This window comes from Papio anubis, chromosome 9 (genome assembly GCF_008728515.1).
Source record: "Papio anubis isolate 15944 chromosome 9, Panubis1.0, whole genome shotgun sequence".
In the NCBI taxonomy this organism is placed as follows: Eukaryota; Metazoa; Chordata; class Mammalia; order Primates; family Cercopithecidae; genus Papio; species Papio anubis.
The window spans coordinates 100,445,412-100,470,097 of NC_044984.1; the positions used below are offsets into that span (position 1 = coordinate 100,445,412).

Below are 24,686 nucleotides of genomic sequence, written 5' to 3' on the forward strand. Positions count from 1 at the left end.
TTCCAAGGGATTCACAGAGCTCTGCAGCTCATCCATGAAATACCCTTGTCAATGGACCCCATGTTATGAACTATTTGTGATGATTACAGTGTTCTCATAATAATTATCTTTTTTTTTGAGCTTACCGGATACATGTATCATGCCATTTAATCCTGTTGAAAACCCCATGACAGAGCTAGAATGGTCATCCCCATTTTATAGATGTGATTACTGAGGCACTGAGAAGCCTACCATCTTACCCCAAGTGTTGTGCCTAGATCACAGTGGAGGACTGGGGACTGAAACTGAAGACCTCCTGATGTGAGACCTCAAGTCTTCCCTAACTCCCTAAAACCTGTCCTAAGGGTTTCACCAACTGAAGCCCCGGTTCCCTCCTGAGGCCTTGATAGAAATTATTTCTAGTAACCTAAAGAACTTCCATTCGCACTGCTATGCATCTTTAAAGTGACAAGCAAGAGCTTTGGGGGCTTCTCTTCTCCTTAAAGCCTCCAGCCCGGGCTCTACTGAGGCCATCTTCACGTTGGTAACTGAGTATTCTTCCATTAAGGTTTGTCTCTGATCTTCTCTTTGGCAGAGGGATGGTTTCCTGTTCTCCATTAGTCCTGTCTGATTCCCAAGGCCATAGAGGGCATGGTGCTGGTAAAGAAGTCGGGTTTCTCCATGTGGGATGCCAGCGACCACACATTGCCTCTCAAATAAAGAACCCGGAACCTTCATGCTGGGAACGCACTCTCTTTGCCTTCCTACTCTGGGCTAAGAAATCCCAAATCACAATAGTGTTCACAGGCCACAGGACCATCTGGGTCCACACCCTACAGGTCAATCCTTCACCATGGCCTACGGAGCTTAACGAAACTCACTTCCACGTTTTGTCTGTGTCTCTACTCACTTCTAACTTCTAAAACTTCCCCTCATTCACCAGGCATATTCAGATTTTATCTTATCAGCCTGGAATTCTATTTTCCCCAATTCTTCCCCCATCAAAAAATTCCTTCAAGGCCCAGCCCAAATGCCATACACCTCCATGAAAACTTCCAGCCCCTAAGCTTCCAGAACATGGTACCAAAATATACTGCTTACATGTCTACTGATATGCTTTGGCTGTCTCCCCACCCAAATCTCATCTTGAATTGCAGTTTCCATAATCCCTACGTGTTGTGGGAGAGACCCGGAGGGAGGTAATTTAATCATGGGGGCAGTTACCCTCATGCTGTTCTCGTGATAGTGAGTAAGTTCTCACAAGATCTGATGATTCTATAAGGGGCTTTTCCCCCTTTTGCTTGGCACTTATCCTTCCTCCGTCCATGTGAAGAAGGACATGTTTGCTTCCCCTTCCACCACGATTGTAAGTTTCCTGAGGCCTCCCCAGCCTTGCAGAACTGTTGAGTCAATTAAATCTCTTTCCTTTATAAATTACCCACTCTTGGACAGTTCTTTATAGCAGCATGAGAACAAACTACATCTACATAGCACTTTTTCCACACTGTCTTGTATTGCTTTTTTTTTTTTTTTTTTTTTTTGACAGAGTCTCACTTGGTCACCCAGGCTGGAATGCAATGGCACAATCTCAGCTCACTGCAACCTCTGCCTCCCGGGTTCAAGCTATTCTCCTGTCTCAGCCTTCCAAATAGCTGGGATTACAGGCACATGCCACCACACTCAGGTAATTTTTGTATTTTTAGGAGAGATAGGGTTTCACCATGTTGGCCAGGCTGGTCTCAAACTCCTGACCTCAAGTGATCCTCCTGCCTCGGCCTCTCAAAGTGCTGGGATTACAGGCGTGAGCCACTGTGTCCGACCTGTATTGCTTCCTGAGTGTGGGATCCATGTTGCTTCTTGAGTGTGTGGTCCATATCACATTCAGCTTTTAAATTTCTAACCTCATTGAACAGAGTGCTTGACAAGAAGTAGACACTCAGTAGACTAGTGGTTCTCAAACTTGTTAAAACACAGATTGCTGAGCCCCACCCAGAGAGTTTCAGATTCAGCAGGTCCTGGGTGAAGCCTGAGAATCTGCATTTCTAATAATCTCAAGTTACACTGATGCCACTGGCCTAGGGAAGCACTGTAAGAGGTGTTTGTGGCATAAATAAAAGATGGAATCGATTAAAATTTCCCTTAAAAATCCTATCACCAAGGGCTCCAAAAATGAGCCTTCAAATGACCAGGATAAAAGAAATATATTACCAACATTTACTTCTAGATAAGAGGCAAAAATAGAAGCAGCAGAAAAAAAGAATGGCAACAAAAGATCAGGGAACCAGATGAAAAATGAAAACTGTCAGAAAAACTTTGGGAGCACCACTGTTGGTTTCCTTTTAGTCCTACCTGATAACTTTTTACAATCAGACCAGAAATTAAAAATAAGTTCATTTTTCCTTTTTTTTTTTTTTTTTTTTTTTAAACAGACTCTCACTCTGTTACCCAGGCTGGAGTGCAGTGGCACAGTCTCAGCTCACTGCCACCTCTATCTCCCTAGCTCAAGTGATTCTCGTGCCTCAGCCTCCTGAGTAGCTGGGACTACAGGTACGCGCCACCATGCCTGGTTACTTTTTGCATTTTTAGTAGAGACAGGTTTTGCCATGTTGGCCAGGCAGGTCTCAAATTCCTGACCTCAAATCATCTGCCTGCCTCAGCCTCCCAAAGTGCCAGGATCACAGGCATAAGCCACCGCACCTGGCAATAAGTTCATTTTTCTGACTCAGTCATATATTTTTAAATATTCTAGGGAAACACTCTGACTCAGTAAAACCAAAATTGGGAAATTTTCATAAGAAAATAATCAGAAATGAATGTCAAAATGATGCACAAGGAGAGTTGTGAAGACCTGTTTACAATAACCAGAAATTTGGAACAACTTAAGTGTTTGGCAAAAGAAATTAGATTCAATAAATTATGGTATGTCCATAAACAGAATGCTATAAAACCTTTTCAAAGGTCTTTACAGGGGAATATTTATTGATACAGAAAAGATGCATGAGACAACAAATGAAAAAATAATCAAGCTAAAAAATAGTTTAAATAGCATGATCTAACTGGACAAAACCCACAAATAGATATAGAGAAATAGATAAAAACAGAGCTATGGAAAGAAAGCTATTTACCAAATTGGGAGTTAGGACAAAAATTATTTTTTAATTTTAACATTTCTATTTCAATCATTTCTACAATAAACACATACTGCTGTGTAATTTATTTACAGGGTCTTAAAAAATAAATGATAGTCTGTAGGCGGTTTATTCTCTCCATTTCTTCTCATGAAGGACCAAAGAGTTGAATTGAAGCCTGAGCATTTGTATAAGCTTTTCCCCACCCTGCTCTTTGGCAAACACCAACACAATTTGGGCTCCATTTTTAAGGTATCTGCTGCACCAACCCTCTTTCTTGGTGCTTACTGGACCTGCTCAGGGTTAATTTCTAACTCAAAGAACCTAACTTTGAATAACTCCATACCACCGGCAAAGCGACTGACTTTGGGGAATGACATTTACAACGTATCCACTGTTATTTGGTCACCCAGCAAACTGTCATTTTTCAGAAACCAGGGCTGTCTCACAGACTCCCTTTCAATAAGGTGGGTTGCTTAGCAACTGCCAAGGAATTCAGAAGACAGAATAAGGCATCTGCCAGAGATATTTTATGACCAAAATGAGCTGCACTCATGTGTCTGGTTGTGTTCAAGGTAACCAAGTAAGAGATAACACTGGACTATTTTTGCATCATGAGGAAAAATACTTGGCTTCTGCCCAGAAGGGCAATTATCTCAAAGTCTTGGCAGGCCCCATGGTATGAGAAATGGTAACTGATACGGGGGTGAAAAAAAAAAAATCACTGACCTTCATAAATACTGATGATATGAGGATGGTTGAGAGATGACATGATCTCAATCTCTCGTCTGATGTGAACCATGTCTTGTTCATCCTTAATTTTGTCCTTACGAATGGATTTTATAGCAACCTATAAAGTCAGGAAATGAAATGTTATTCAGAGAACTAAACAGATGCAAATCAGCCATTGGGGGAGTTTGGAAAATAAATACAGATGTTACTTGTTGGCAGAACCGACAATAACCAAAACAAAGCTTGGAAAAGCCCCCTGTCATGTCTTTCATATATAGCAAAAACATTCTTCTCCCGGCAACAGAAAACATCAGGTTTTAACAGCCTGGGATTTGTGATGGTGGTTTTTGGTTTTGTTCTTGTTTTGTTTCGTTTTTGTTTTTTTCATACAGCAGAGGCTGCTTAACACGGCCAGAGTCATTTACTCGAGGAACCCTGATGCTTTGAAAAAAGAAAAAAGGCAAGTTCAGTTTACAGGGTATTGATGATTAAACAAGGTTAGGTGAAACTGGTTACCACTCAGCTCCACTGTGCAGCTGCCACAGCGGTGGCTATAAAGAATCATTACTGCCTGGCCAACCTCGAGGCCAGCTCTGCCTCAAGCCTTGGTTTTTAAGACTCCAGGCTATGCTGTGTTTACGCAAGGGCTCAGAAGCGAATTCCTTCCTACATCCTTCCTCTTGCTCAAGGCACCTTCAATAGCACATGGTATGACTAGAGGGCTCTTCTGGAGACAAATCAGGGTAAAACAAAGCGAGTGACAGCTCATCTCCCTGCCCGACCCCTGTCAATTCCCAAAGCTCAGTGCCAAAGTTGCAAATCCAAACTGCAGAGACCTGCTAGGGCCAACACACAGAGCAATTACTCAAAAGAAACACACCAAGAAAAAGGCAATGAATGACAACAGGAACCTAATAAGGAAAAGCGTGTTTGCCAATGGATTCATCTTTGCTCATAAACAAGCTGGTTGGTAACTTAATCAGATTGGCTCTAAGCGGGCCAAAAACTACTTGAGGAAGGAGCATCCACGGGTAACAAAGACGCCCACCAATCAATGTGCTGCCGGATCAGAAAGCCTGCCCAGTTCCCTTCCAGGCTGGTCCTCTTGTGACCTCGACTCTCACCAGTGGAGGTCAGGTAAACTTTCCTAGGGGAAAGGCAGCTAAACCATCCTTCTGGATTATAAGGGCATAGAGTTATCTGGAGCAAAGAAAGTCCTCGTTATCAGCAACCCACGGCTACACCTTGCCTATCACACAGTCAACCCCAGCCAGCCTCAGCAGGGATATATTCACTTTTGGGAGCACGTGCTACTTCTGACTTGCACCAGCTCTCCACCAAGCACTACAAACGGAAACATTTCTAAAATACATCAGTCCGTCTATGACTCAACAAGAACTGGGTAGCTGTTATGACTGTTTTCGCTATGTGCTGACCTCCCAAAAAACAGGTTATGTCTGACTAGCAGCTCCCTGGATTTCTCCTTTGCAGTCTCCTTACCCCAGTTGTGATTAAGTCAGCATTTGTGTCTTTACTTGACTCTACACTGGTAGGGATCTTATTCACTGCTTTTTTTTAACCTCCAGTCCTTAACACCATGCTTGGCATATGGTAGACTCGAGAAAACATTTAGTGTAGACAGGTAGGCAGGTAGATAAAAAAGGAAGGAAACACGAAGGAAAGGAGGAAAGGAGGGAAGCTAAAGGGAGGGGAGGGTTGATGTTATTAACTGATGCAAGCTCAGACCAGAGAAGTGGTAGCAGAACTGGGGCAAAAAATGTGGGAACCACCCCAGTTAAATAATACTGCCAAGACAAGCATAATGGGAAGAAGATTCAGAATTTCTTTAACATCTATCTACACAGGCAATAGAGAAATAGATAAACAAATATAAAACACAGGAGGCCCTGCTGTAAACCCAGGGGCAGGCTCCACCTCCATTCGACCGTGGGTGGACCCATGGCTAGATAGAAGGAGGCTGCATGGAGATGAATGAGCCTCCCAGCTTAAAGGCCCCTTTTCAGCAGAGAGCCAGACTCAGAGCTACCCCAAGTCCTCACGACAGCCCCATTCAGTATATGGCAAGAAAAACTTCCCTTCGCTTACGTCAAATGTAAAGATATGACTGGATGGCTTTATTTTATCTGAGGAAGGGCTGTAATCCTGGGACCTTGTTCTGGGAGGAAGCAGACAGTGAACACACACAGGCTGTGGAGGGTGTGGGTGGCTGCTGGAACAACTCCTACATTCCTCCATAAGCTAAAGATGGTCAAGGGTAGAAACCACCCCTTTGATTATGCAGCAAGCTGAACTTGGCCTCAAGGAGGCTCTATTGTCAAGTTACAATAGGCATAAATTCTTCACCATGCAGGGTCAGAGGAGGGTAGCAACATTCTAAAGGGCAAGAAAATAAGCCCACTTGCTGATTCCCCCCTAACAGTCCAGCGAGGCGGAGGGTCCCACGGTGCAATCGCCAGGGGATGCTTTCAGCTGGGTGTGAAAAGGAAAGTGCCCACATTCTCATCAAGCCGTGCTCAGCACTGAGGAAACTAAAAGGGTTCCATAAATGTTAATAAGCATTGTGGCTGTCTCTCCACAAAAAATGTTCCCTTTTCCTACAATGAGTTTTCCACTGAAAATGTAAAAGAGGGTGCATTCTGCTCCCCTATTTCAAAGGGGTGACAGGAAGTCAGGAGGAGACAAATGCTAGAAATCACTTTCATCTGTGCACCTGCCAAGGCTGGAGGGAAGACATTCAGCTCTACTCCCAGAGTGGTGGCAGACCCATCCAAGGTCCTGACAGCCAGTTAATGACAAAACAAAAAAAACAATACTGCTACTAATAATAATGGCCAGCATTCATTAGCCACTTAATAGATGGAGCAGACACCATGCTGAATGCTTTACACACCGGGGATCTTTGCACCTTTCTCATTCAAGCCTCAGCTTCACACCACCCTCTTAGGGAGACCCTTCCTGACCCCTCTAGCTGATAAGGCCACCCTTATGGCCACCTCCCTCTCTCTATACCCTTCCCATTTTATCTTCTCTGGAGCATCTCACACCAACTGCTTTATTAGCTGCATATTCAGCCTGTTTTTGTAGGACTCAGGGAGCTAAGAATGGTTGTCATATTGTTTGAGGGTTGTAAAGAAAAAAAAAAGAAAAAGAAAATCTCTAAACGCAGCTCCTGTAAGAGTGTCTGCTTGAGGAAGTTGAAGGATACACTGAGCCAGTGCACAGACAGTATTGCATAATGCTTAGGAACATGGCTTTAAGTCCAGGCTAAAGCCACTCTCTAGCTGTGTGACCCTGGGCAGGTTACATAACCTCTCTGTGTACCAGTTTTCTCATTCATCTAGTAGAGAAATAATAGTACCTGCCTCAGAGGTCCTGGTGAGGATTACATGTCAGGTGCTCAAGAATACGCCTGGGCCAGGGGGTCACTGCTCAATAAGTGTCAGTCTTTTTTAACCCAGAGTGAGTGTTCTATAAGTACAAACTTCCTTTCTTCCTTTCTTTTTCAGAGCAAACTTGAATTTCTCCTGGCTCCTCAAGGGACAGTCACTGGAGGTCTTAGGGACATGTTTCCAAAGTACATAAAGGACAAGAGCATCTCCATCCTGGGTCTTCACATTGCAACCTCACCTGAAATCAGGAAGATCAGATCAGCTGGTCACACACCATTATCAGCAGGGCTCCTGAGTCCAAACCAGACAGGAGGATGAACACCTTGAACCCAAAAAGCAATCCCAGGACCATTTCTCTACCCGCTCCCACACTGCCTCCTTTGACCATTCAGCTGAACAGGGCACAAATATGTTTCTACCTAAAATCAAAAGTCAGCCTCAAGATATTCACACTTCAGCCTATATGAAATTTGGCTGTTCATCCACTTGTTCTTTTTGAAAACCTACCATGTACCAGGCTACACAGGAGGGAGCCAGCGCGACTGCTCCAGCCCTCAAGGTGGGAGGTGGGGTGGGGAGGGTACGGGCAATAAGCAAAACTCACACCAGTAATTACATAATTACCCTCATGGCCAGGGCTACCAAAGAAATGCACAGACATGCCCGGCATTGCAGAGGAAAACTCCTCTCCAGTTTTCCTCAATTCTCACATCTACAAAGAAACACAGAGGTAAGGAAGGGGCCCAGTAGGAAGAGATGACCAAACGTCTGAAATCACACACCCTTCACCCCCAAAAATCCCATTTGTTCCTGCACAAGTCAGAGAGTCTGCAAGGAGGAGGGAACTCAGGTGTTTGAGCCCGACTCACAGTACAGCCACATTCATAAATGTTCCCAAGTCTAGACAGCACCGTGTGCCTTATAAAACGGTCTGCTTTTAAATAAGGCCACCCTATGGTTTAATGTTTAAACCTTCTGCAGCAGCAGGTTTGGTGGAGAACCTGTGAATCCTGCCCTGTAGTGCCTGCCTGTTTCAGAAGCAAACTCAGCCCAGATAATTCCATTACATGCAACAGGCACAGCCTCCTCTTGAGGGTTGGAGGTTTTTCCTTTTTTGAATAATCACCAAAAACCACCTGCTCTGCGGCCTGCTGGGCATCCTCTCCCACATTCGCTGCTGTGGGTGTTCAGAGCTTGGTGACCTAGGAAGGGCTGGGGGATGCAGAGTGGAAGAGTACATGCTCAGACTGTCATCGGCTGGGTAACCTCAGGCAAGCCCAAACTTCCCAGGTCACAGTTTCCTCCCCTGTAAAATGGGGTTAGAAAATCCTGTTTCTTGGGGTTGTTGTGAAGAGTGGAAACTAGGTAAGTAAAGGCCCCAGCGCACAGTATTCACTGAATGGCAGTGATTATAAACCATATTTAAGGGGTAATGAACCCACAGCAAATCATATCATAGGTCTCTCAGCTCCCCTCCACCCCTACACATATCCTCCCCCTCCCCACATTTGCACAGTGGCAAAAGCAGGTTAAAATTAATATCTGGCCAGCCCCAGGGTATCCTGGTGTCTTATTGAGAGGATACCTGTGTAGTGTAGGACCAGCCTTGGGGGTGTGGCAGAGAGTCTAGGCAGGTGGTATGTTGTCGAGGCTCTAACCAAGAGAATCCCTGCCCTCCTCCTTTTGCAACCATCTCCCTGCATGCTCATTCATTGATATAAGCTGGCCTTCAAGGAGTGTTCTTGAAATGCCTCTCAAATAGGAGTCACCTGTGCATCTTATAAAAGTGCAGATTCTGAATCCATAGGTCTGGGGATCCAGCCTGGGATTCTGCATTTCCAGCAAGGTCCCAGGTGATGCCAGCCCCAGGGACCACACTAAGCCAGGTCTTAGTGCTTTGTCTTTGACCCTGATGTCTCAACATTTTTTAATCAATGGCAATATTCTTAATAATAACAATAACTAGTATTCCTTAGGTGTTAACCACATGCCAGTGGACTTTCTCATTGAAGCCTACCTACAATCCCATTTTGCAGATGAGAACATTGAAGCCAGGAAAGATAAATATTTCCCAAAGTTACATAGTTTGTTTAAAAAAAAAAAAAAAAAAAAGTGGAGCTAGAATTTAAGCCCAGAGGCTGCTGACTTTTAAGGCTATGAATAAAGTCGGGATGAATAGAAAACATCACAGGGAACAGAATCTCCTGTAGGATCAGAAAGGGTCCCTAAACCTAGTGAGATGGACCCCCCTCCAAGCAGATGCAGTTTTACAGGGTCATATGTGAGGTCCCAAAAGGAGGGACTGGAGGGCTGAGCAGCAGGGAAGAAACACAGTCATAAATATGGCATTAGCATCGCTTAGTGAGAACAAGTTTGCATCCTAATCCCAGCAACACGAGCTGGCAACTTCCCTGCCATTCACAAGGTGTGATCTCATACCCAGGCACGTTCCACAGGAGCTGCAGGGCACGAAGTCAGAGGCAGCACAGGGGATCTCTTCTTACCTAGGAGCCCAAAGGCCACCTGCAGCAGGAGCGGGCAGCCAAGCCCAGCTGGAAGCTAGGGTAAAGGGCTCCTGCTCCTGCCTGGGAGATGGACAGAGTGTGGGGCAAGGCACGGCCCCACCGAGGCCACACCGGTCCAAAGCTCCCAGGATCGCCAAGTGGCTTTCACTCAGAAAGGCTCTGCCCAACGACAGTCACCACGGTGATGTCACCCATCTTGCAAACAAAGCCCCTAATTAAATGACCCCCAGCTCTTTACGGAGGGGCCTGGCCAACTCAGAACAACCCCCCAGCAAGTTGCCATGATGCAACGGGCCCCATGGGAACCAAGCCAGCTCTGCCTGGGGCCCATGGGCCTCTTCTTCCCTTCCTCTTTGGCCTGTTGGTTCATGTCCTACATGAATGTATTTCAGAAGGAAATGGATTGGAAGCCAAGAGTTGTATCAGCAGGCTCTGAGGCGAGGCACTGAAGTCAGGGAGCACGGCATGTGTAGCTAGGAGCTTTTCCTTTAAAGAGTGGCATCCCCTCACTAGCCCCCATCAGCCCTTCAATCTTATCAGAGGTTCTGAAAATTTAAGCCTCTGTAACTTGGTTCTCAAACCTCTATTTCTCAAAATTCTCCATTAAAGACATGAGGATTCCTGTGATGATATCGATTTCTCTCCTGCCATGAAAAACGCATTCTATTTTCAGAACATAAACAACAAAGCAGATTGGTGCTTGACTGGGCCTGGGCCAGCTCAGGAGGGCCTCAGAGGGCTGGGACAATTTTATCTACAGGGACAGTCATTCCTTGGTCTCTAAGGCTCACCCCCACACCTCTCCCCTTCAAAGACTGAGCTAAGAATGTCATTATTGCAAGCGGTGATGCCACAAGGGAAGTGGAATTAATGACTAAGAAATAGTAGGCAGATTTACACTCCCTGTCGAGGTATGTAAACATAAGATACAAACCGTGGCTGACCAGGCAAGAACCAAAGAAATAGCAAAAAGGCCACCGTAAAGTTCGTGCTGAGTGGGCATGCCAAAAGTGAGCCACAAATCAGCCTGAAAAGGACAGTCAGAGACTCCAGAGCACTATCTGTCCAAGGGTGGTGAGCAGATCACCTGCCTCCGATCCCCTGGTTAGGGGGAAAGGGGAAACTTTGCTAAAATGCAGATTCCTGGGCCCACCCCAGAGCTAGTGAATGAAGGTGGCGGTGTCCAGGGTAGGGGGCAGACCTGGTCTCAGCATTCTTTACAACCTCCCAGGTGATTCTGCTGCACTCTGAGGTTTGAGGGCAGTCACCTTAAAGCAGGGCAAATGTGGCCCTGACGATATCTATTATTCTGTAGCTTAAACAGGAAGCAGTTATGTTACACACTAGATGACTGATGAAAATTAATGAAACTTCCATTTATACAGAGAGGAATTAAACACAGGCTTCCTTGAGGGGGCTCGGCGACTTGAATTAATTCACCCCTGGTAAATGGAAAGTTTGCCTCCAACGGGTATCTCCCTAGTCCCAGCCCAAGGTGGGCCTGTGGATGAAGTGAGGCCAGGGAAGCTGGGTGCGGATGGGTTACTTCACAGTCTACACATACAACCCAGAGCATGAGAAAGCCTCTGGTAACACAAGAGACGCTAACACAGGCAATATCAGATTCAAAGACAGACTGAAAATGCCAGGCTGTTTAGCTGAGACTGGAGTTGCCAAGCAGCTGTTTATTTTTGGACTTTCACGTCTCTGAAGCCAAATGCAACACCAAATCAGAATTCTAAAGTGCAACTGTTTTTCTTCCAGGTTACAATTACCCTGGGGAGGGAGGGAAAGGGCTGGGCCAGAGGGCTGAGGTTGCTTACAACTTGGACAGCCTCAACCGGTAGCATCTGATCACTCTGACACTGTTTATAACAAGGCTTGGATAAGCTTAAGGTTCCGCAACTTTTATTTACCAACCTCCAAACTCAGAAGAACCCAAGCTAGTACTACTAAGAAATCCAGCATCTGCACCTTGGGCTCATCGTCAGTCACAGCAACTCAGCCAAGGCGACTCCTATAAGCAGAGGGACTCAGATGATTACGCCACCGGCTCAGTTTCCTCACCTGCAAATGAGGACGATGATGGTACCAACCTCACAAGGTTGCTGTAGCAACATGGCAGATTGTGTATATGATGGATGGCAGAGAAGGCAAATAGTACCTATGGCAGAAGCCAAAATGAGCACTGTTATCATCAGTGGATGTTAGAGCTGTAAGGACTTAGAATGTTCTACGCCAATCTCCTCATGTTACAGATTGGGAAACTGAGTCCCAGGGAGGTTAAAGTACATACAGGCCCCCAGTTCATGAAGTTATCGGTAGCACTGGAATTGCAACAAGAGAGTCCTGATTCCCACTCCAGGAGGGATAAACACTCTGAGCAAGGGGTCCTTCCTAACCAAATACTAAGCCACAGTGAGCAGCAGGGCTGAAACTGCCACAACAAAATTCAACATTTACATGGGAGGCTGGCCCCAGTCACAGCCAAGTCCCCAGAACTGTTGCATCATTAATAAACCCAGATGGGAGTGGCAGATACTCTTCAGGGTGCTGACAAATCATGACTTGTGTTGCAGCGTGGTGCATTTCACCTCCAACTATTGTCTGTCTTCACATAGCTATTCCAGAGACGCTGTTTTCAGTTCAGTTCTATCCAAACCTTCCTCCAGTTTCTGAAGACTGATTTAATATCACCCATGAATACGCATACTTGGGAAGTTTCCATCCCATTATTTCTTAATTCATTGCAAACATTGCTTTTAAATAACTTCAGGCCACTACTGAATCCCTAACCTTGGGGACAATGAGCTAGGAACACAGAGACCTAAGAAGCAAAATTAGTTTTCCAAAGGGAAAGGAAATTAGTCAGTTGAGTTCAGCTGATCCAGGTGAGCAGAACCAAAAAAACTTTTCTTCATTTCTTAATATGGTAAAATATAACAAGCAAAAAAGAGGCATGATTTTCTATCTTATTTCATACTTTAATCATGAATGGTTTTATAAAAAAGTGAAAGAGAAGATTCTGCAGAAGTTATTCTTATCCAGACAGAATCTCTTCTGTATAGAAAACTGATTTAGAGCAATCAGGATGTATAAGATCTATTGGATAGGGTGGGAGCAACGGTGCAGGCTGCCGTCTGTCCCCCAAAGCCTCTGGAAAGCACTCAGGAGCCCCTGAGGCCTCTCTCATTATCTCCTCACAAGCATCTTTTTCTTCCAAGAGAAGCTCTCATTGTCCATTATTCCTAGAGTTAACAGGCTGGTCCCTGCTCCCCAGCCCATTGCAAGATCCGTCGGGAGGCTTGTCATCTCCCTCATTAGTGCTCCACAAGCCTGCCTGCTGGGATGCTCTTGCTCATTGCAAATGCACAGCCCCAAGAAACCGCAGGCTGAGCTCAGAGGCGTGTGCTCGACCCCAGTGAGCATTTCCTGCCATCCCAGCATGGGGATGAGCCTCGCCCAGTACTCAACTCTCAGTTCCTACCCTCAAGGAGGCTGAGGCAGGGGTCTGTGGTCATCTCAGAGACCCAAGTTGTGCCCTGGGTTGGGAAGTGTGCTCATGCCCCTAGACATGCACCTGCCATTTTCTCTGCCAGGATCCTCCACACCCTGTCCTTGCCATTAACATTTTCAGTTGACCAACTCCTCTGCATCCATCTGCTGCAGGCATGGCCCATCCCCTGCAATGACCCCTTTGCAGATATGGGTCCCCTTTTATAACCTTGCTCACCATTGCTCATTTCGTGCTTCATTTGCACAAAAACCATTTCTGTTTTATGCACCATGGCATCTCCCGTACCGAGCATGCACCTAATGTATGGTATATACAAAAAAGCTGGAACCCAAGTATTAAGAAGGACCCTTGACAAACAGAAAACCATAGTGGGACATCTGATCATTCTGGTCAACCTAAACCCCAGCCACCTGCCCCTGAGCCTTCTTTTACTTGCTCACCTTTCAAACGTGGAATCCCTTCTTGTCCCAAAATCACTGAGCCTGAACGTCCTCATCTTCCAAATGGAGATAATAACAGTGCCCACTCCAGAGGGGTTGGGGGTGATTCACAATCACAGCTAGCAATCATAACAACTACCAGTTATCAAGCCCTCACTATGTGCCAGGCCCTCAGTACCTTTCTGTTAAGCCTCTCAACCTCTCACTCATTAAACTCTTACAAAAACATTATTATTTCTGCCTTCTCAATGAATATAACCTGAGTCTGAGGGAAGTTAAGTAACATGCCCTAAGGCACATAAATAAATAGGAGATCTGGGTCTCCATATGCCGAAAGACCATACTCTTAACCTCTGAAGCACACTGACAAAGCAATCAGCACAGTGCCTGGCACGTTACTATCATCCCCAACCCCTCTGGTGTTACATAAATACGAGCTGAATCAGAACCTCTGGACATGAAGGCCCCATCAAGGCCACACTGCCTTGTCTCCACCAGAAGTCCTTTTGTTAGCTAATATTTAAACCACTTCCATCTTCAAAAGCACACCTATCAATCAGTGTTCCTGCTGCTTTCTGTGGGACCAGGTGGGCAAAAGGCAGAATTGTATGGGAGGGGCTGGGAGGCATGTCCCTAAAACGATGTGGGAATGAGTCAACTCCACAGCAAGCAATTTTGGAAAATCTGTTCTGGATAAGGCATTGATCCAGTCCTAGAGAACATGACCTAGACCTACCCTTCAAGTTGCCTACCATCCAATGGGAGAGGCCAGTAGTCACAGGGGGTCCTCCCCACCCAGCCCCTATTCACCCTCCTTTTGGTAGGAACACCCTGACTTCACTGTGGGGACTATCCCTACCTCCCAGATGCCTTTCGAAAGAGACCAAGATACTTCACCCTCTCCCATGCCAACAGGCAGGCATACGACTCTAGAGCTGGCCCTGGAGATGCTCTTTCTAAGGTTTCAAGAACCGTCCCAGCAAAGTGTTCTTTTGGGAGCCCACAGGCACATGATGTGTATACACAGAGATGGGGCCTCCTGAGAAGTCATTGCATGCATGGCTCCCTCATTTCTATCCCTGTGTCTTTCTCACGCTCCTAAATAAGAATCAATTCAAACTAGAAAACCGAGTCTCACTTTGCTCAGCTATTGATTTTCCTGTTTCCAGAAAGAGCCAAGGCATTGTCGCTGCTGCCTCTTTCTCGTACTGTGTGCCTTACACTCAGTCATCTCCTCCATAAAGTGGGCCTATTTCACTTGACCGGTGCTAGTTGAAATGCAGTCTTCAGGACCCACGTAGATGTCATTTTTATAATAACTTCCTCAAACACCACAAAACGCAATATTAAATTATTGTGGAGCTTTGTCCCGTTTCGGGGGAGGGATTCATTAAGGATAACACTGACCTACTTTGCACAAAGGTGCAGGAAGTGCAGCCGCATTCTCTGCCAAAAAATGTTCACACCTACAAAATATTTACCTGTCACTGTCCATGCTACATAATGACAGCCTAACAAAAGGGAAGGTCATTAATTGTCAATGCCCCAGACATAGCAAGCAGAGACTGCAAGCCAGGAACTGCCGTGTTCCCCTCTGTGTCCTCAATATCTAGGAAAGGATCTGGCTCTATAGTAGTGGAATTCCAATAAATATTTGTTGAGCTTAATTTTAACAAAAACGATGACTATCGTAAGTCTTAATTTGTATAAGAATTATTCCTTTCTTACACATCCACCCACTACCACCAACTTGGCCCAATATCTACAAGTTGCTGAAGTCGGGCAATCTACCCAGATTCCACTCTGGTCCAAGTGGCCTCTGTACTTGTGGCTAAGACCACAGATCCACGGAGGCAATGCCATGTTGCATGAATGACCTCCCACTTGTAGATACGGTGTCATCCCACTTTCTTTTATTCCCCCCACCACCACCCCATAAGACAGGCTAGAAATTTTGCAGGAGAGGAAAACAGAAACCGAAAAGAACTCCCCAAGTTTCCACAGGTCATGAAGGCCCCACCCAAGTTTCAACCCAGGTACTTAGATCCGATGGCCAATGCTGCTTCCACTGGACCACACCTGTTTCCATATTTGTCAAATCTATGGAAATGTGTGCTAAGGAAGAAAAACACTCTTAGCACTGGCATTGAGATGCTTCCTTTCTCTGGAGTGTAAAGCCTTGGGGGGGAAACTAGCTCAGATAGCGGATTGCTCAAATGTCATGGAAGGTCTGGTCAGAGAGCTAATCAGAACAATTTGAATGTGCGGCTAAGCAAGGACACTCCTTCCTGGATCAAGCGTTGCTTTGATGGCAATACTTTATAAGAACCATTCCCTTACAACAAAACTGTCAAATCCAGCAACCACAGGCCAGAAACATCCCTGCGGAACCCCGCCAAGCTGCTTTCTGATGTACTGTACACACAAATACCAATATTCCCCAGATGTTCTCCATGTAAAACATTTGGTTTGAGACGCTGCTCTTCTTTCCCAAAAACTTTTACATTTGTTTAATGGACTCATACAGTTCAGCTAAAATATCCTGGAGCAGACATCTGAAGCCAGCCCGGCTCTCATGTGAGCATCCCATCTGTGGAAAAGACGAGCAAGTAAATAAGACCGTCCTTCCCAAGATTTATGCTCCTTGCATCTTTAAGCAGGTCATAAAATGTAAGCTATGTAAGGATAATAATGTAAGTTGCTTTCAAGTGTGTTTCTGATTCCATCTCAGTATTAATCTAAGACTGATGTTCCAACAGAGACTGGGTCTCGCATGCTAACGAGGGGACTAAATTCTACTTCTTACTGCCTCAAAAAAGAAATCTAAAAATCTGTCACCTGAGCAACATAGATGATTGAGATACAGGTAGGTTTTTCCTGGTTTTAAGTATCCAAATATAGCAATAGCTTCTTTATGCCAAAACCACTATCCCTTAACCTGTAGTGTAAAACACAAGTAAGAGGTAGCAAAATAGGAAATGCACTTGACCTTGAGTCAAGAGACCCAGTTCAGCCACATCCTAACTGAGTGACCCCAACCAGCCCTATTTACCCCAAGGCAGCTCATCCTGTTACCCAGAAAACACAACATCATGCCTGGAGCGCTATTCAGCCCTGAAGACTTTGGGGAAGGGAAATAAGCCCTTAGAAACGCCACTCAAAGAAAAGGCATGGATTCCATGCACAGAGCCCCTGGAGATGGTCACCCATAGCTTTCCCACTAACACAATTACGAGGAAAGCTTAGTCACAGAAAATCTGTAGGGAAGCTGGAAAAAATGGAATTAGAAAGCTGAGAGACAAAGCCTCACTGACAGAAGCAAGACATGACAACTCACTTTCCCCTTAATCTTTAACTTTTCTGTATCTGGTGAGTTTTCAGTATTGAGCATGCACTATTTTCGCTAAGGGAAAAGAAGAATTTTATTTTTTAAAAAGGTCACAAAGAGGAATGAAAGTTAATGAGGGAGATGACAGACACAAACTATAAATAGTAGACATGAGAACTCCAAAACACAGTACAGAGGACCATCGAGGAGAATTTTCTCAAACTCATCAAGAAAAGGTTTTAATTACCTTCAAGGAGCTTTGTTTTAAGAAGGCAAGAAAGTGTGCATCCCGATGAGAAAGAGTTCCTAGAGAAATGCCTGCAATGTTTAAGAGGATTGGCTCTTAAATGGGTGAGCTTCAATTGTCTGGAAAAAATATATATTTAGAGCACTCTATTATAACTTATTAGTATTTCCACTTAACCAAAGCATCCAATTAACCAGCGTTCTCCATTCCATTGACTGAGGCTCACGGCAGGCTGAACACTAGGGGCTGTTGGGCTACTCTCCGCTCTTCCCACACCGGTCCACACAATGAGCCAACTACCCACCCTCATCTCAGCCAAGTCTACCGCTTCCAGTACAGCAGTCTCTACAGACCATGGCCTCCAACACGACCAGAAACTTACAGCACCACTGCAACTGGCCCTCTGCTAAGGATAAGAAGTCCAATTTCAGACTTAGATTTGCCCTCATCATTGCCAAGAAAAGGCAAAGTGATGTGAGATGGCATACAGAAAATGCCCAATATTGTGCCCAACATCCAGTATATGCTCCAAAAACACTGGCTGTTCTTATCATCTTTATTAGTATAATAATAACAAACAGACCTTATGCAGAGGTGTGTTCAAATACAAACACCACAATGAGAACTTCAAAATCTGAGACTCAGAGAATAATGTCGGGGGCAAAGTGAGAAGGGGGCTGGGAGAAAAACAGCAGCTGTCGTCTCTTCTGAGAAGCCATTTCAGGTCACCCCACTAACAGAAGTCCCTCCAAATGTACTTCTGTAGCCCCCAGGGAATTGATTTCGCAGGATGGAATTATTTCCCTGAAATAAACAGACAGTCAAAGGTCACTACAACTGGGGCCTAAAAGAAAACAAGCCAGCTGCTGATTTACAGGCAGCCTATGATGCAAGATAGCAAGAGGTCTCGGCCCAGGTCCAGTGCAATGGCTTCGGACACACCAGTCCCACAGGGGCGAGGATGGAGGAGGGGGCTCACCTTCCTGTGAGCAACGTTCCAGCTTGACCAGGCATGGATGGGGACACCTTCAGGAGAGCAGACCCTTGAACTTCTGCTGTCAGCACGCTCTAGCCAGTGGCTCTCAGCCCTAGCAGTGCATTACAGTGACCTACAGGTAGGTCACTGATACTCGGGTTCCTTCCCCAGACAGCCTCCTTTGGTTAGCCTGGGGAAAAGTCCAGACGTCAGTGTTTTGAAAAGATCCCAGGTGATTCTCATGCTCAGCTGGGCCTGAGAACTAGCAGCCGCATAGTGGAAAGAACCCACAGTGGGGTCAGGTAGACCCGAGTTTTTAACTCCAATGCTGTCTTGCTTTCTTGAGCAGATCAGCCACTCTGTCTGAGCATCAGTTTCTTTTAACCCTAAAGTGAGGACGATCATCACTCCCCATCACAGTGTTGCTGTGAAAATCGTACAAGATAACGTATGTAAACTGCCTCATCTAGTGTACCTTGCAGAAGGCACGCACAAGGTGGTTTCTAAATGTTAACCCCTCCTCATTTCATGCTTCTCTTTTCAAAGTATTCCCATGTGGGATAGGAGTTCTAAGCAGCTCTCAGTTCTAAGGGGTCTCTTGCCTTTCTAAGTGGTTCAAAAAGGGTGGGAGGCTGGGCGTGGTAGCCCACACCTGTAATCTCAGCACTTTGGGAAGCCAAGGCCAGCAGATCACTTGAGGTCAGGCATTCAAGACCAGCCTGGCCAACATGGTAAAACCCCATCTCTACTAAAAATACAAATATTAGCCAGGCGTGGTGGCAGGTGCCTGTAATCCCAGCTACTTGAGTGGCTGAGGCACTGGAATCACTTGAACCTGGGAGGCAGAGGTTATAGTGAGCCCAGATTTTCCACTGCATTCCAGCCTGGGGTACAGAGCGAGACCCTGTCTTGGGGAAGAAAAGTGGGGGTGGGGAGGGAGGTACATCCTTCCTGAAAAGCAGGTATGAACGAAACTGCTGACAGAATGGGGTGGTGGATCCCTACACACACAAAGCACACACACAAAGCACACACACACACACACACACACCCCTATTGGGTGAAACAGCAAAACTATGTAAAACCTGAGTCACAAGCAGCAAAAGTGAGGAAAATCCAATCTTAAAGATTTGCTTTGCTTTTCCTGTCTAGAATAAAATCTATCTTGTGTGTGACACTTTCTCAGAAACTCTTTGCCTGTGCTTCTGCCTCCTCCATCAGACCAGGTGAAGTCTTATGCCTGGGTGTATGACACAGGGCTGCTGCACAGTAGGCCCAAGGGAATGTCCATTGAATAGTTAAGCTCCTTGGGGGCAGAGGTAGACATTTGTAGACCAACAGTGCTCATAACATCCACACGTGGTAATCCCCTAAACAGGCATTTCATAAGTATACCAGAACTTTGATTCCAAGCAACTAGCAGAAAAGGATAAAAAGGCACACTGGGCATTCAGGAGGCAGCTGCCCCAAGTCCAGTGGCCACGAGCAGCAGTATCACAGCAGTTCAGGATTTTCAGATCTTACAAGGAGTATAAACATGGGCAAGTGACTTAATTTTCTGTGCCTGTTTATCCACCTGAAAAATGGGGATGATAATGGTGTTCACCTCTTAGGGTTACCATGGGGATGAATTCAGGTCAGTGACTGACATGCTTAGACTACTGCCTGGCAAGTAATTGCTGCTATGTAATTGTTTGCCACTATTATTACTCCATGATTGGATAACAAGAAAGAGACCTCAAGTTTCAGGTCCAAATAGGAGCCCTCCATTTATCACAAGAGAAGGTATAGACTACAGAAAATGGTGTGGTGTATCCCCAAATGAATACAGCAGCTAGCTTCCCGTTGTCCAGAGCTGTGTTCTCAAAATAACATATGGACTTCCCCCATCACATTCACTTGAGTTGCTTCGTTAAAATGCAGAAGATACTCAGGTGTCCCTAAGTCCCACCCCAACCCTGTTGAATCAGAATCAGACTCTCTGAGGTCAGTGACAAGGATGGCATATTTTAACAGGTGCACCTAGGAGATTCCCATATCCCTGAAAATTTAAGAGCCACTGGATTGAATAAGCTCCTTACCTAAAGCATCTATGTCTGTTTGCTCATCACTATATACCCAGAGCCTCGCATAGCACCCAGCCTGTAGTCCATGCTCGACAAATATCAGATGAATCCACTCCATGGTTTCAACTCTACAAGTATATGTTCCATTTGTTTGCAGGCCCATTATGTGTGAGGCTCATGCAAAGCAATGCTGATTCAGGCAATTTCATTCATTCTAAAAATCGTTACTGGGTGCTTAGTGCATACCAGAAACTGTTCTAGACACTGGAGATACAACAAATGTGATGAACGAGGTTGCTCAGAAATATAATACTTTATAGATCATAATGCGTGCTGTGGAGCTAATAAAGCAAGGTAAGGGGCCAAGTGTGTGCCACGTCCTCATTCAACCCAGTGTCTAGAGCAGCACTAGTCCTGCCCAGCAGAACTTTCTATGATAATGGAAATGATCTATTCTGCAACATCTCATGATAGCCACTAGCCACATGGGGCTACTGGGCACTTAAAATGTGCCTGGTGCCACCGAGGAACTGAATGTTTTATTTAATTTAATTACAATTAATTTTAACTTTAATAGCCATATGTGCCCCTATCAGACAGTGTAGGTCAAGAGGCAAAGAGGCAGATATGTGAGCTGGAAATTACAACACAAGGCAATATGAGCTATAAGGAGGGGAAGACAGAGCACCATGTGCTATATCAAATGCCTCTCACCCAATTACCAGATGCCCTAATGTTCTCTGGCTCTGGGAATTGAAAGAACAAGGTCAGGTACGAGGCATTGTGCTTGGGCTGGAATTTTTACAGCCCATGAGCAGTTGAAAATGGTATGCAGCCCAGCCAAGCCCCAGAGACTGCAGCTCAGGATCACACCATCATCTGCAAAGCCAGGCCACAGCTGCCAAAGAGATCTCTTTCCTCCCGTCATTCTGCTGATGGTCATTTTGTCCTTGGCTACAACGTCCCACTGGGCCCGAGACACTGCAAGGATTTTATGAGATTTCTTCGCTTCAAGCGTAAGCACGATTACAAGCCTCCTAAATTCCACCGGAAAATTGGTGGCTAATCCAAACATTTCATAAAATTAGAACTCACTGTGGGGCTGAATGGAATTCAGACTGTGCCGCCACCAGAGAAATACAAAATATTCATTATAATTTTTTCCTTCATGAGCTGTTTTAAGAAGCAAGTGCTTTTTCTGCTTGAAGCAGAGGGGTTGGGGGAAAGGAAGAGTTTTTGTTTTTGTTTTGTTTTCTCTGCGGTTTGCAAAAAGCATCACCAGATGAAAAAGTAAGGAATCCTGCCTGACTCCCCAATCCCTCAACTAGCAGGAATAATAACAAACCATCCCAATCTTAACTGTTCTTGCCTTTATAAAGGCAGTGTTTTTCCTGGAAAATGGGATTTTTTTCCCGGAAAATTGGATTTTTGCTCCTTAATTTTTTTCTTAGGCTTCAGCCCTAGAATTTTTATATCCTGAGATCTCATTAGCAGAGGAGATACTGCAATCATTCATGCATGCGTATCAGCAATATTTACTTGCCAAGCACTGTTCTAGGCACTTGGGGTACATCAGTAGGCAAAACTGATGAAAACCCCTGGCCTGGTGGAGCTTGCCTTTTAGTAGAGGAAGACAAACAGAAGAGAATCCAGCAACTGCCACTTTGAAACAATTTTGGTGCAAGGCATGAAGATTCATAAAATGCAGTTTTTAGAAGGGGCTTGAATGTAAGCTGCAAGGAAGGGAGCAGAAACATCATCTGTCTCACAATGGCTGTCTCCCTACCATCTAGAGTGGTATCTCACACAAAGAACGTAATCAATAAATATCTGTTAAATGGCCGGGTGTGGTGGTTCGTGACCATAACCCCAGCACATTAGGAGGCTGAGGCAGGTGGATCACCTGAGGTTAGGAGTTCGAGACCAGCCTGTGCCCCGTCTCTACTAAAAAATACAAAAGTCAGCTAGGTGTGGTGGTGCACACCTGTAGTCCCAGCTACTTGGGAGGCTGAGGCAGGAGAATTGCTTGAACCCGGGAGGTGGAGGTTGCAATGAGCCAAGATCACACCACTGCACTCCCACCTGGGCGACAGAGCCAGACTCCATCTCAATAAATAAATAAATAAATAAATAAATATCTGTTGAATGGATAAGAAATTCTAAAACAAAAATCTGGCCCGGAGCGCTCATCTTACAGATAAGTTAGCTGAAGCCATGGAGGGACATGTCTTGCCCAAGGTCACACAGCTTAAGTTGTGGCAGTGATGGAACCAGCAGTCAAGTCGCCCAACATACCCAGACTCATAATAGTCCACAGCCATTTGACAAATATTGATTGCATTCTGACTGCGTGCCAGGCACTGAACTAGGCGCTGGGAGGAAATAAATGAGTAAGACATAGAGCGACTGGGATCATGAAATTAAGTTCTTCATACTGCTATTTTCCCAAGCACGGAGGCAACTTCTCTGTGCTTTAAGTCCGGCTCCAACAGTGGTTGTAATCGCGAACGCTGAAGTCAGACGGTCCAGCCCTACATCCTGTGATCCCGGCTCTGTGACTTTGGGCGAGCGGTTGGACTTCCTCTAAGCCTCTGCTTCCTCATCTACAAAATGAATGTGATAATAATATAGGTTTGAAGGTGAAAAAGCGGGAAATAGTTAGAATAGTGCCTGGTGCACACTGATCACTCAATGATTCCTGCTGTTAGGGTTGTTAGGGGAAGGATGCTCCCTCTGCCCTGGACCTTCCTGCACAACCAAATAAGTGGAGACTTCCACTTCATTTTTCTCCTCTCTAGGATCTCTACTACCTGCTTCCCGTCCACACACTCATTTGCTTCCTCCCTCAGTATTCCATTTGGTCCTGCCTGAAAAACAGATACCCACAAACCATGAGGAAGATGCAAAATGAGGTTCTCCTCAGGGCAGCAAGCACATCACTGCCCTGTCTTTCCAGGCAAACACGTTCACGGCTGGGCTTGGAGCTCACCAGAGAAACAGACCGTTAGCCTCCTCCCTGCATGGCTTCTGCTAATAAAAGAAAGCGTTCACTTCCAAATCTACTAAGAATCACACAAGGTAATTATCTTGCCTCAAGGACCACTGAGAGCTTCTAAGGTTTGCTGGTATCTGTCTTAATTGATACTGAGAAAGCCCAGGCTGCCTAACGGATGTGTTTGATAGAAAGCAATAAAATTCTGAGAGATTAAAGAAGAAGAAAAAAATACAACAAGAAATCAGTCTCCTTAAAAGGACCAGCAAGGAGGGGTAAATGTGGACCACAAAGACTGAGGATCTTCAAATGCCAGGGTTAGATGTACACTCTAGAAGCAAGAGGTGGGTGAACTCATTGGGGCAATATCTTACTCTCTGTTGCCTCCCCCTGTGCCTAGCACAGTGCTATTCGAATAAATATTTTTAAACCAGCTACCTGAGAGAGGCAGAAGGGAACACCTGCCACAAGAAAAAATGACAGTTATTTCTACTCTTTCTTGGGAAGCAGTCTAGGCTCATAATTTCGAGCTCAGACAGACATGGGTTGCCTTCCTGCCATCATCCCCAAATTACAAACAGTGGGGCCCTGGGCCTCAGTTACCTCTGGGCAAAGTCAGGTGACAGCATCTATCTCATAGAATGGTTCTAAGAGTTCGGCAAGATGACACGGGCAATGCACTCAGCACAGGGCCTGGCAAATAAAGTGCTCAGTAAAGGTTAGCTTTATTTGTTCATCATCAAGGATGAAAGAGTAGTAAACATATGAGTCAAGTCTTCCCTTTAAGTGAGACTGCAAAAACATCCCTTCCCCTGGGAACAGGGCTCTCTTAAGTCTTTTCCTCATCCCTGGAATCTTGCCTCTAGCCTACCTGTCACCCAGGATCAAGAAGCCAAGCTCTCCCGCGTGCTCAATGTGCCCAATCACTGCTACAGCCTTGGGAAGACTAAGTGGCGTCCCCAGAGAGATCCTGAGAGCAGAGGCAGCCACGAGCCTCTGGCCTCACTGGGACCAAAAGCAAAGTCCCTTTAAAGTCTAAACATTTAAGGAATGAGCAAAGATTCTTCTGAGCAGCCCAGCAGAACATGAGCTTACCCTCCTCTGAATCACAAATAACAACAAATAACACTGCTTGACAACTGGCTTCATGTCAGGCACTGTTCTCAGCATGTGTGTGGCCCATGAGTCCTTGTGACGACCTAGGAGTTCAGTACTATTACCAGCCCATTTTACAGATGACAAAACTGAGAGGTTCTTTGAGGATGAGCACTTTCTTTTTTTTTTTTTTCCTTTTCTTTTCTTTTATTTGAGACAACTTCTCGCTCTGGCTGGAGTGCGGTGGTATG

The 24,686-nt window shown here is 45.4% G+C and overlaps 1 protein-coding gene across 2 annotated transcripts in view; it reads right to left on the reverse strand.

The window, feature by feature from the left end:
- The window catches only part of NUAK1 (NUAK family kinase 1), a 77,254-nt gene that overhangs the window by 39,628 nt on the left and 12,940 nt on the right, over window positions 1-24,686 (reverse strand). The window contains exon 2 of one of the 2 annotated variants that reach the window (XM_003907082.5): window positions 3,837-3,957. The exons of the other annotated variant lie outside the window; for it this stretch is intronic. Within the exon in view, the coding sequence (XP_003907131.1) occupies window positions 3,837-3,957 (121 nt within the window). The remainder of the gene's footprint in view (window positions 1-3,836; window positions 3,958-24,686) is intronic. 2 annotated transcript variants of the gene reach the window in all.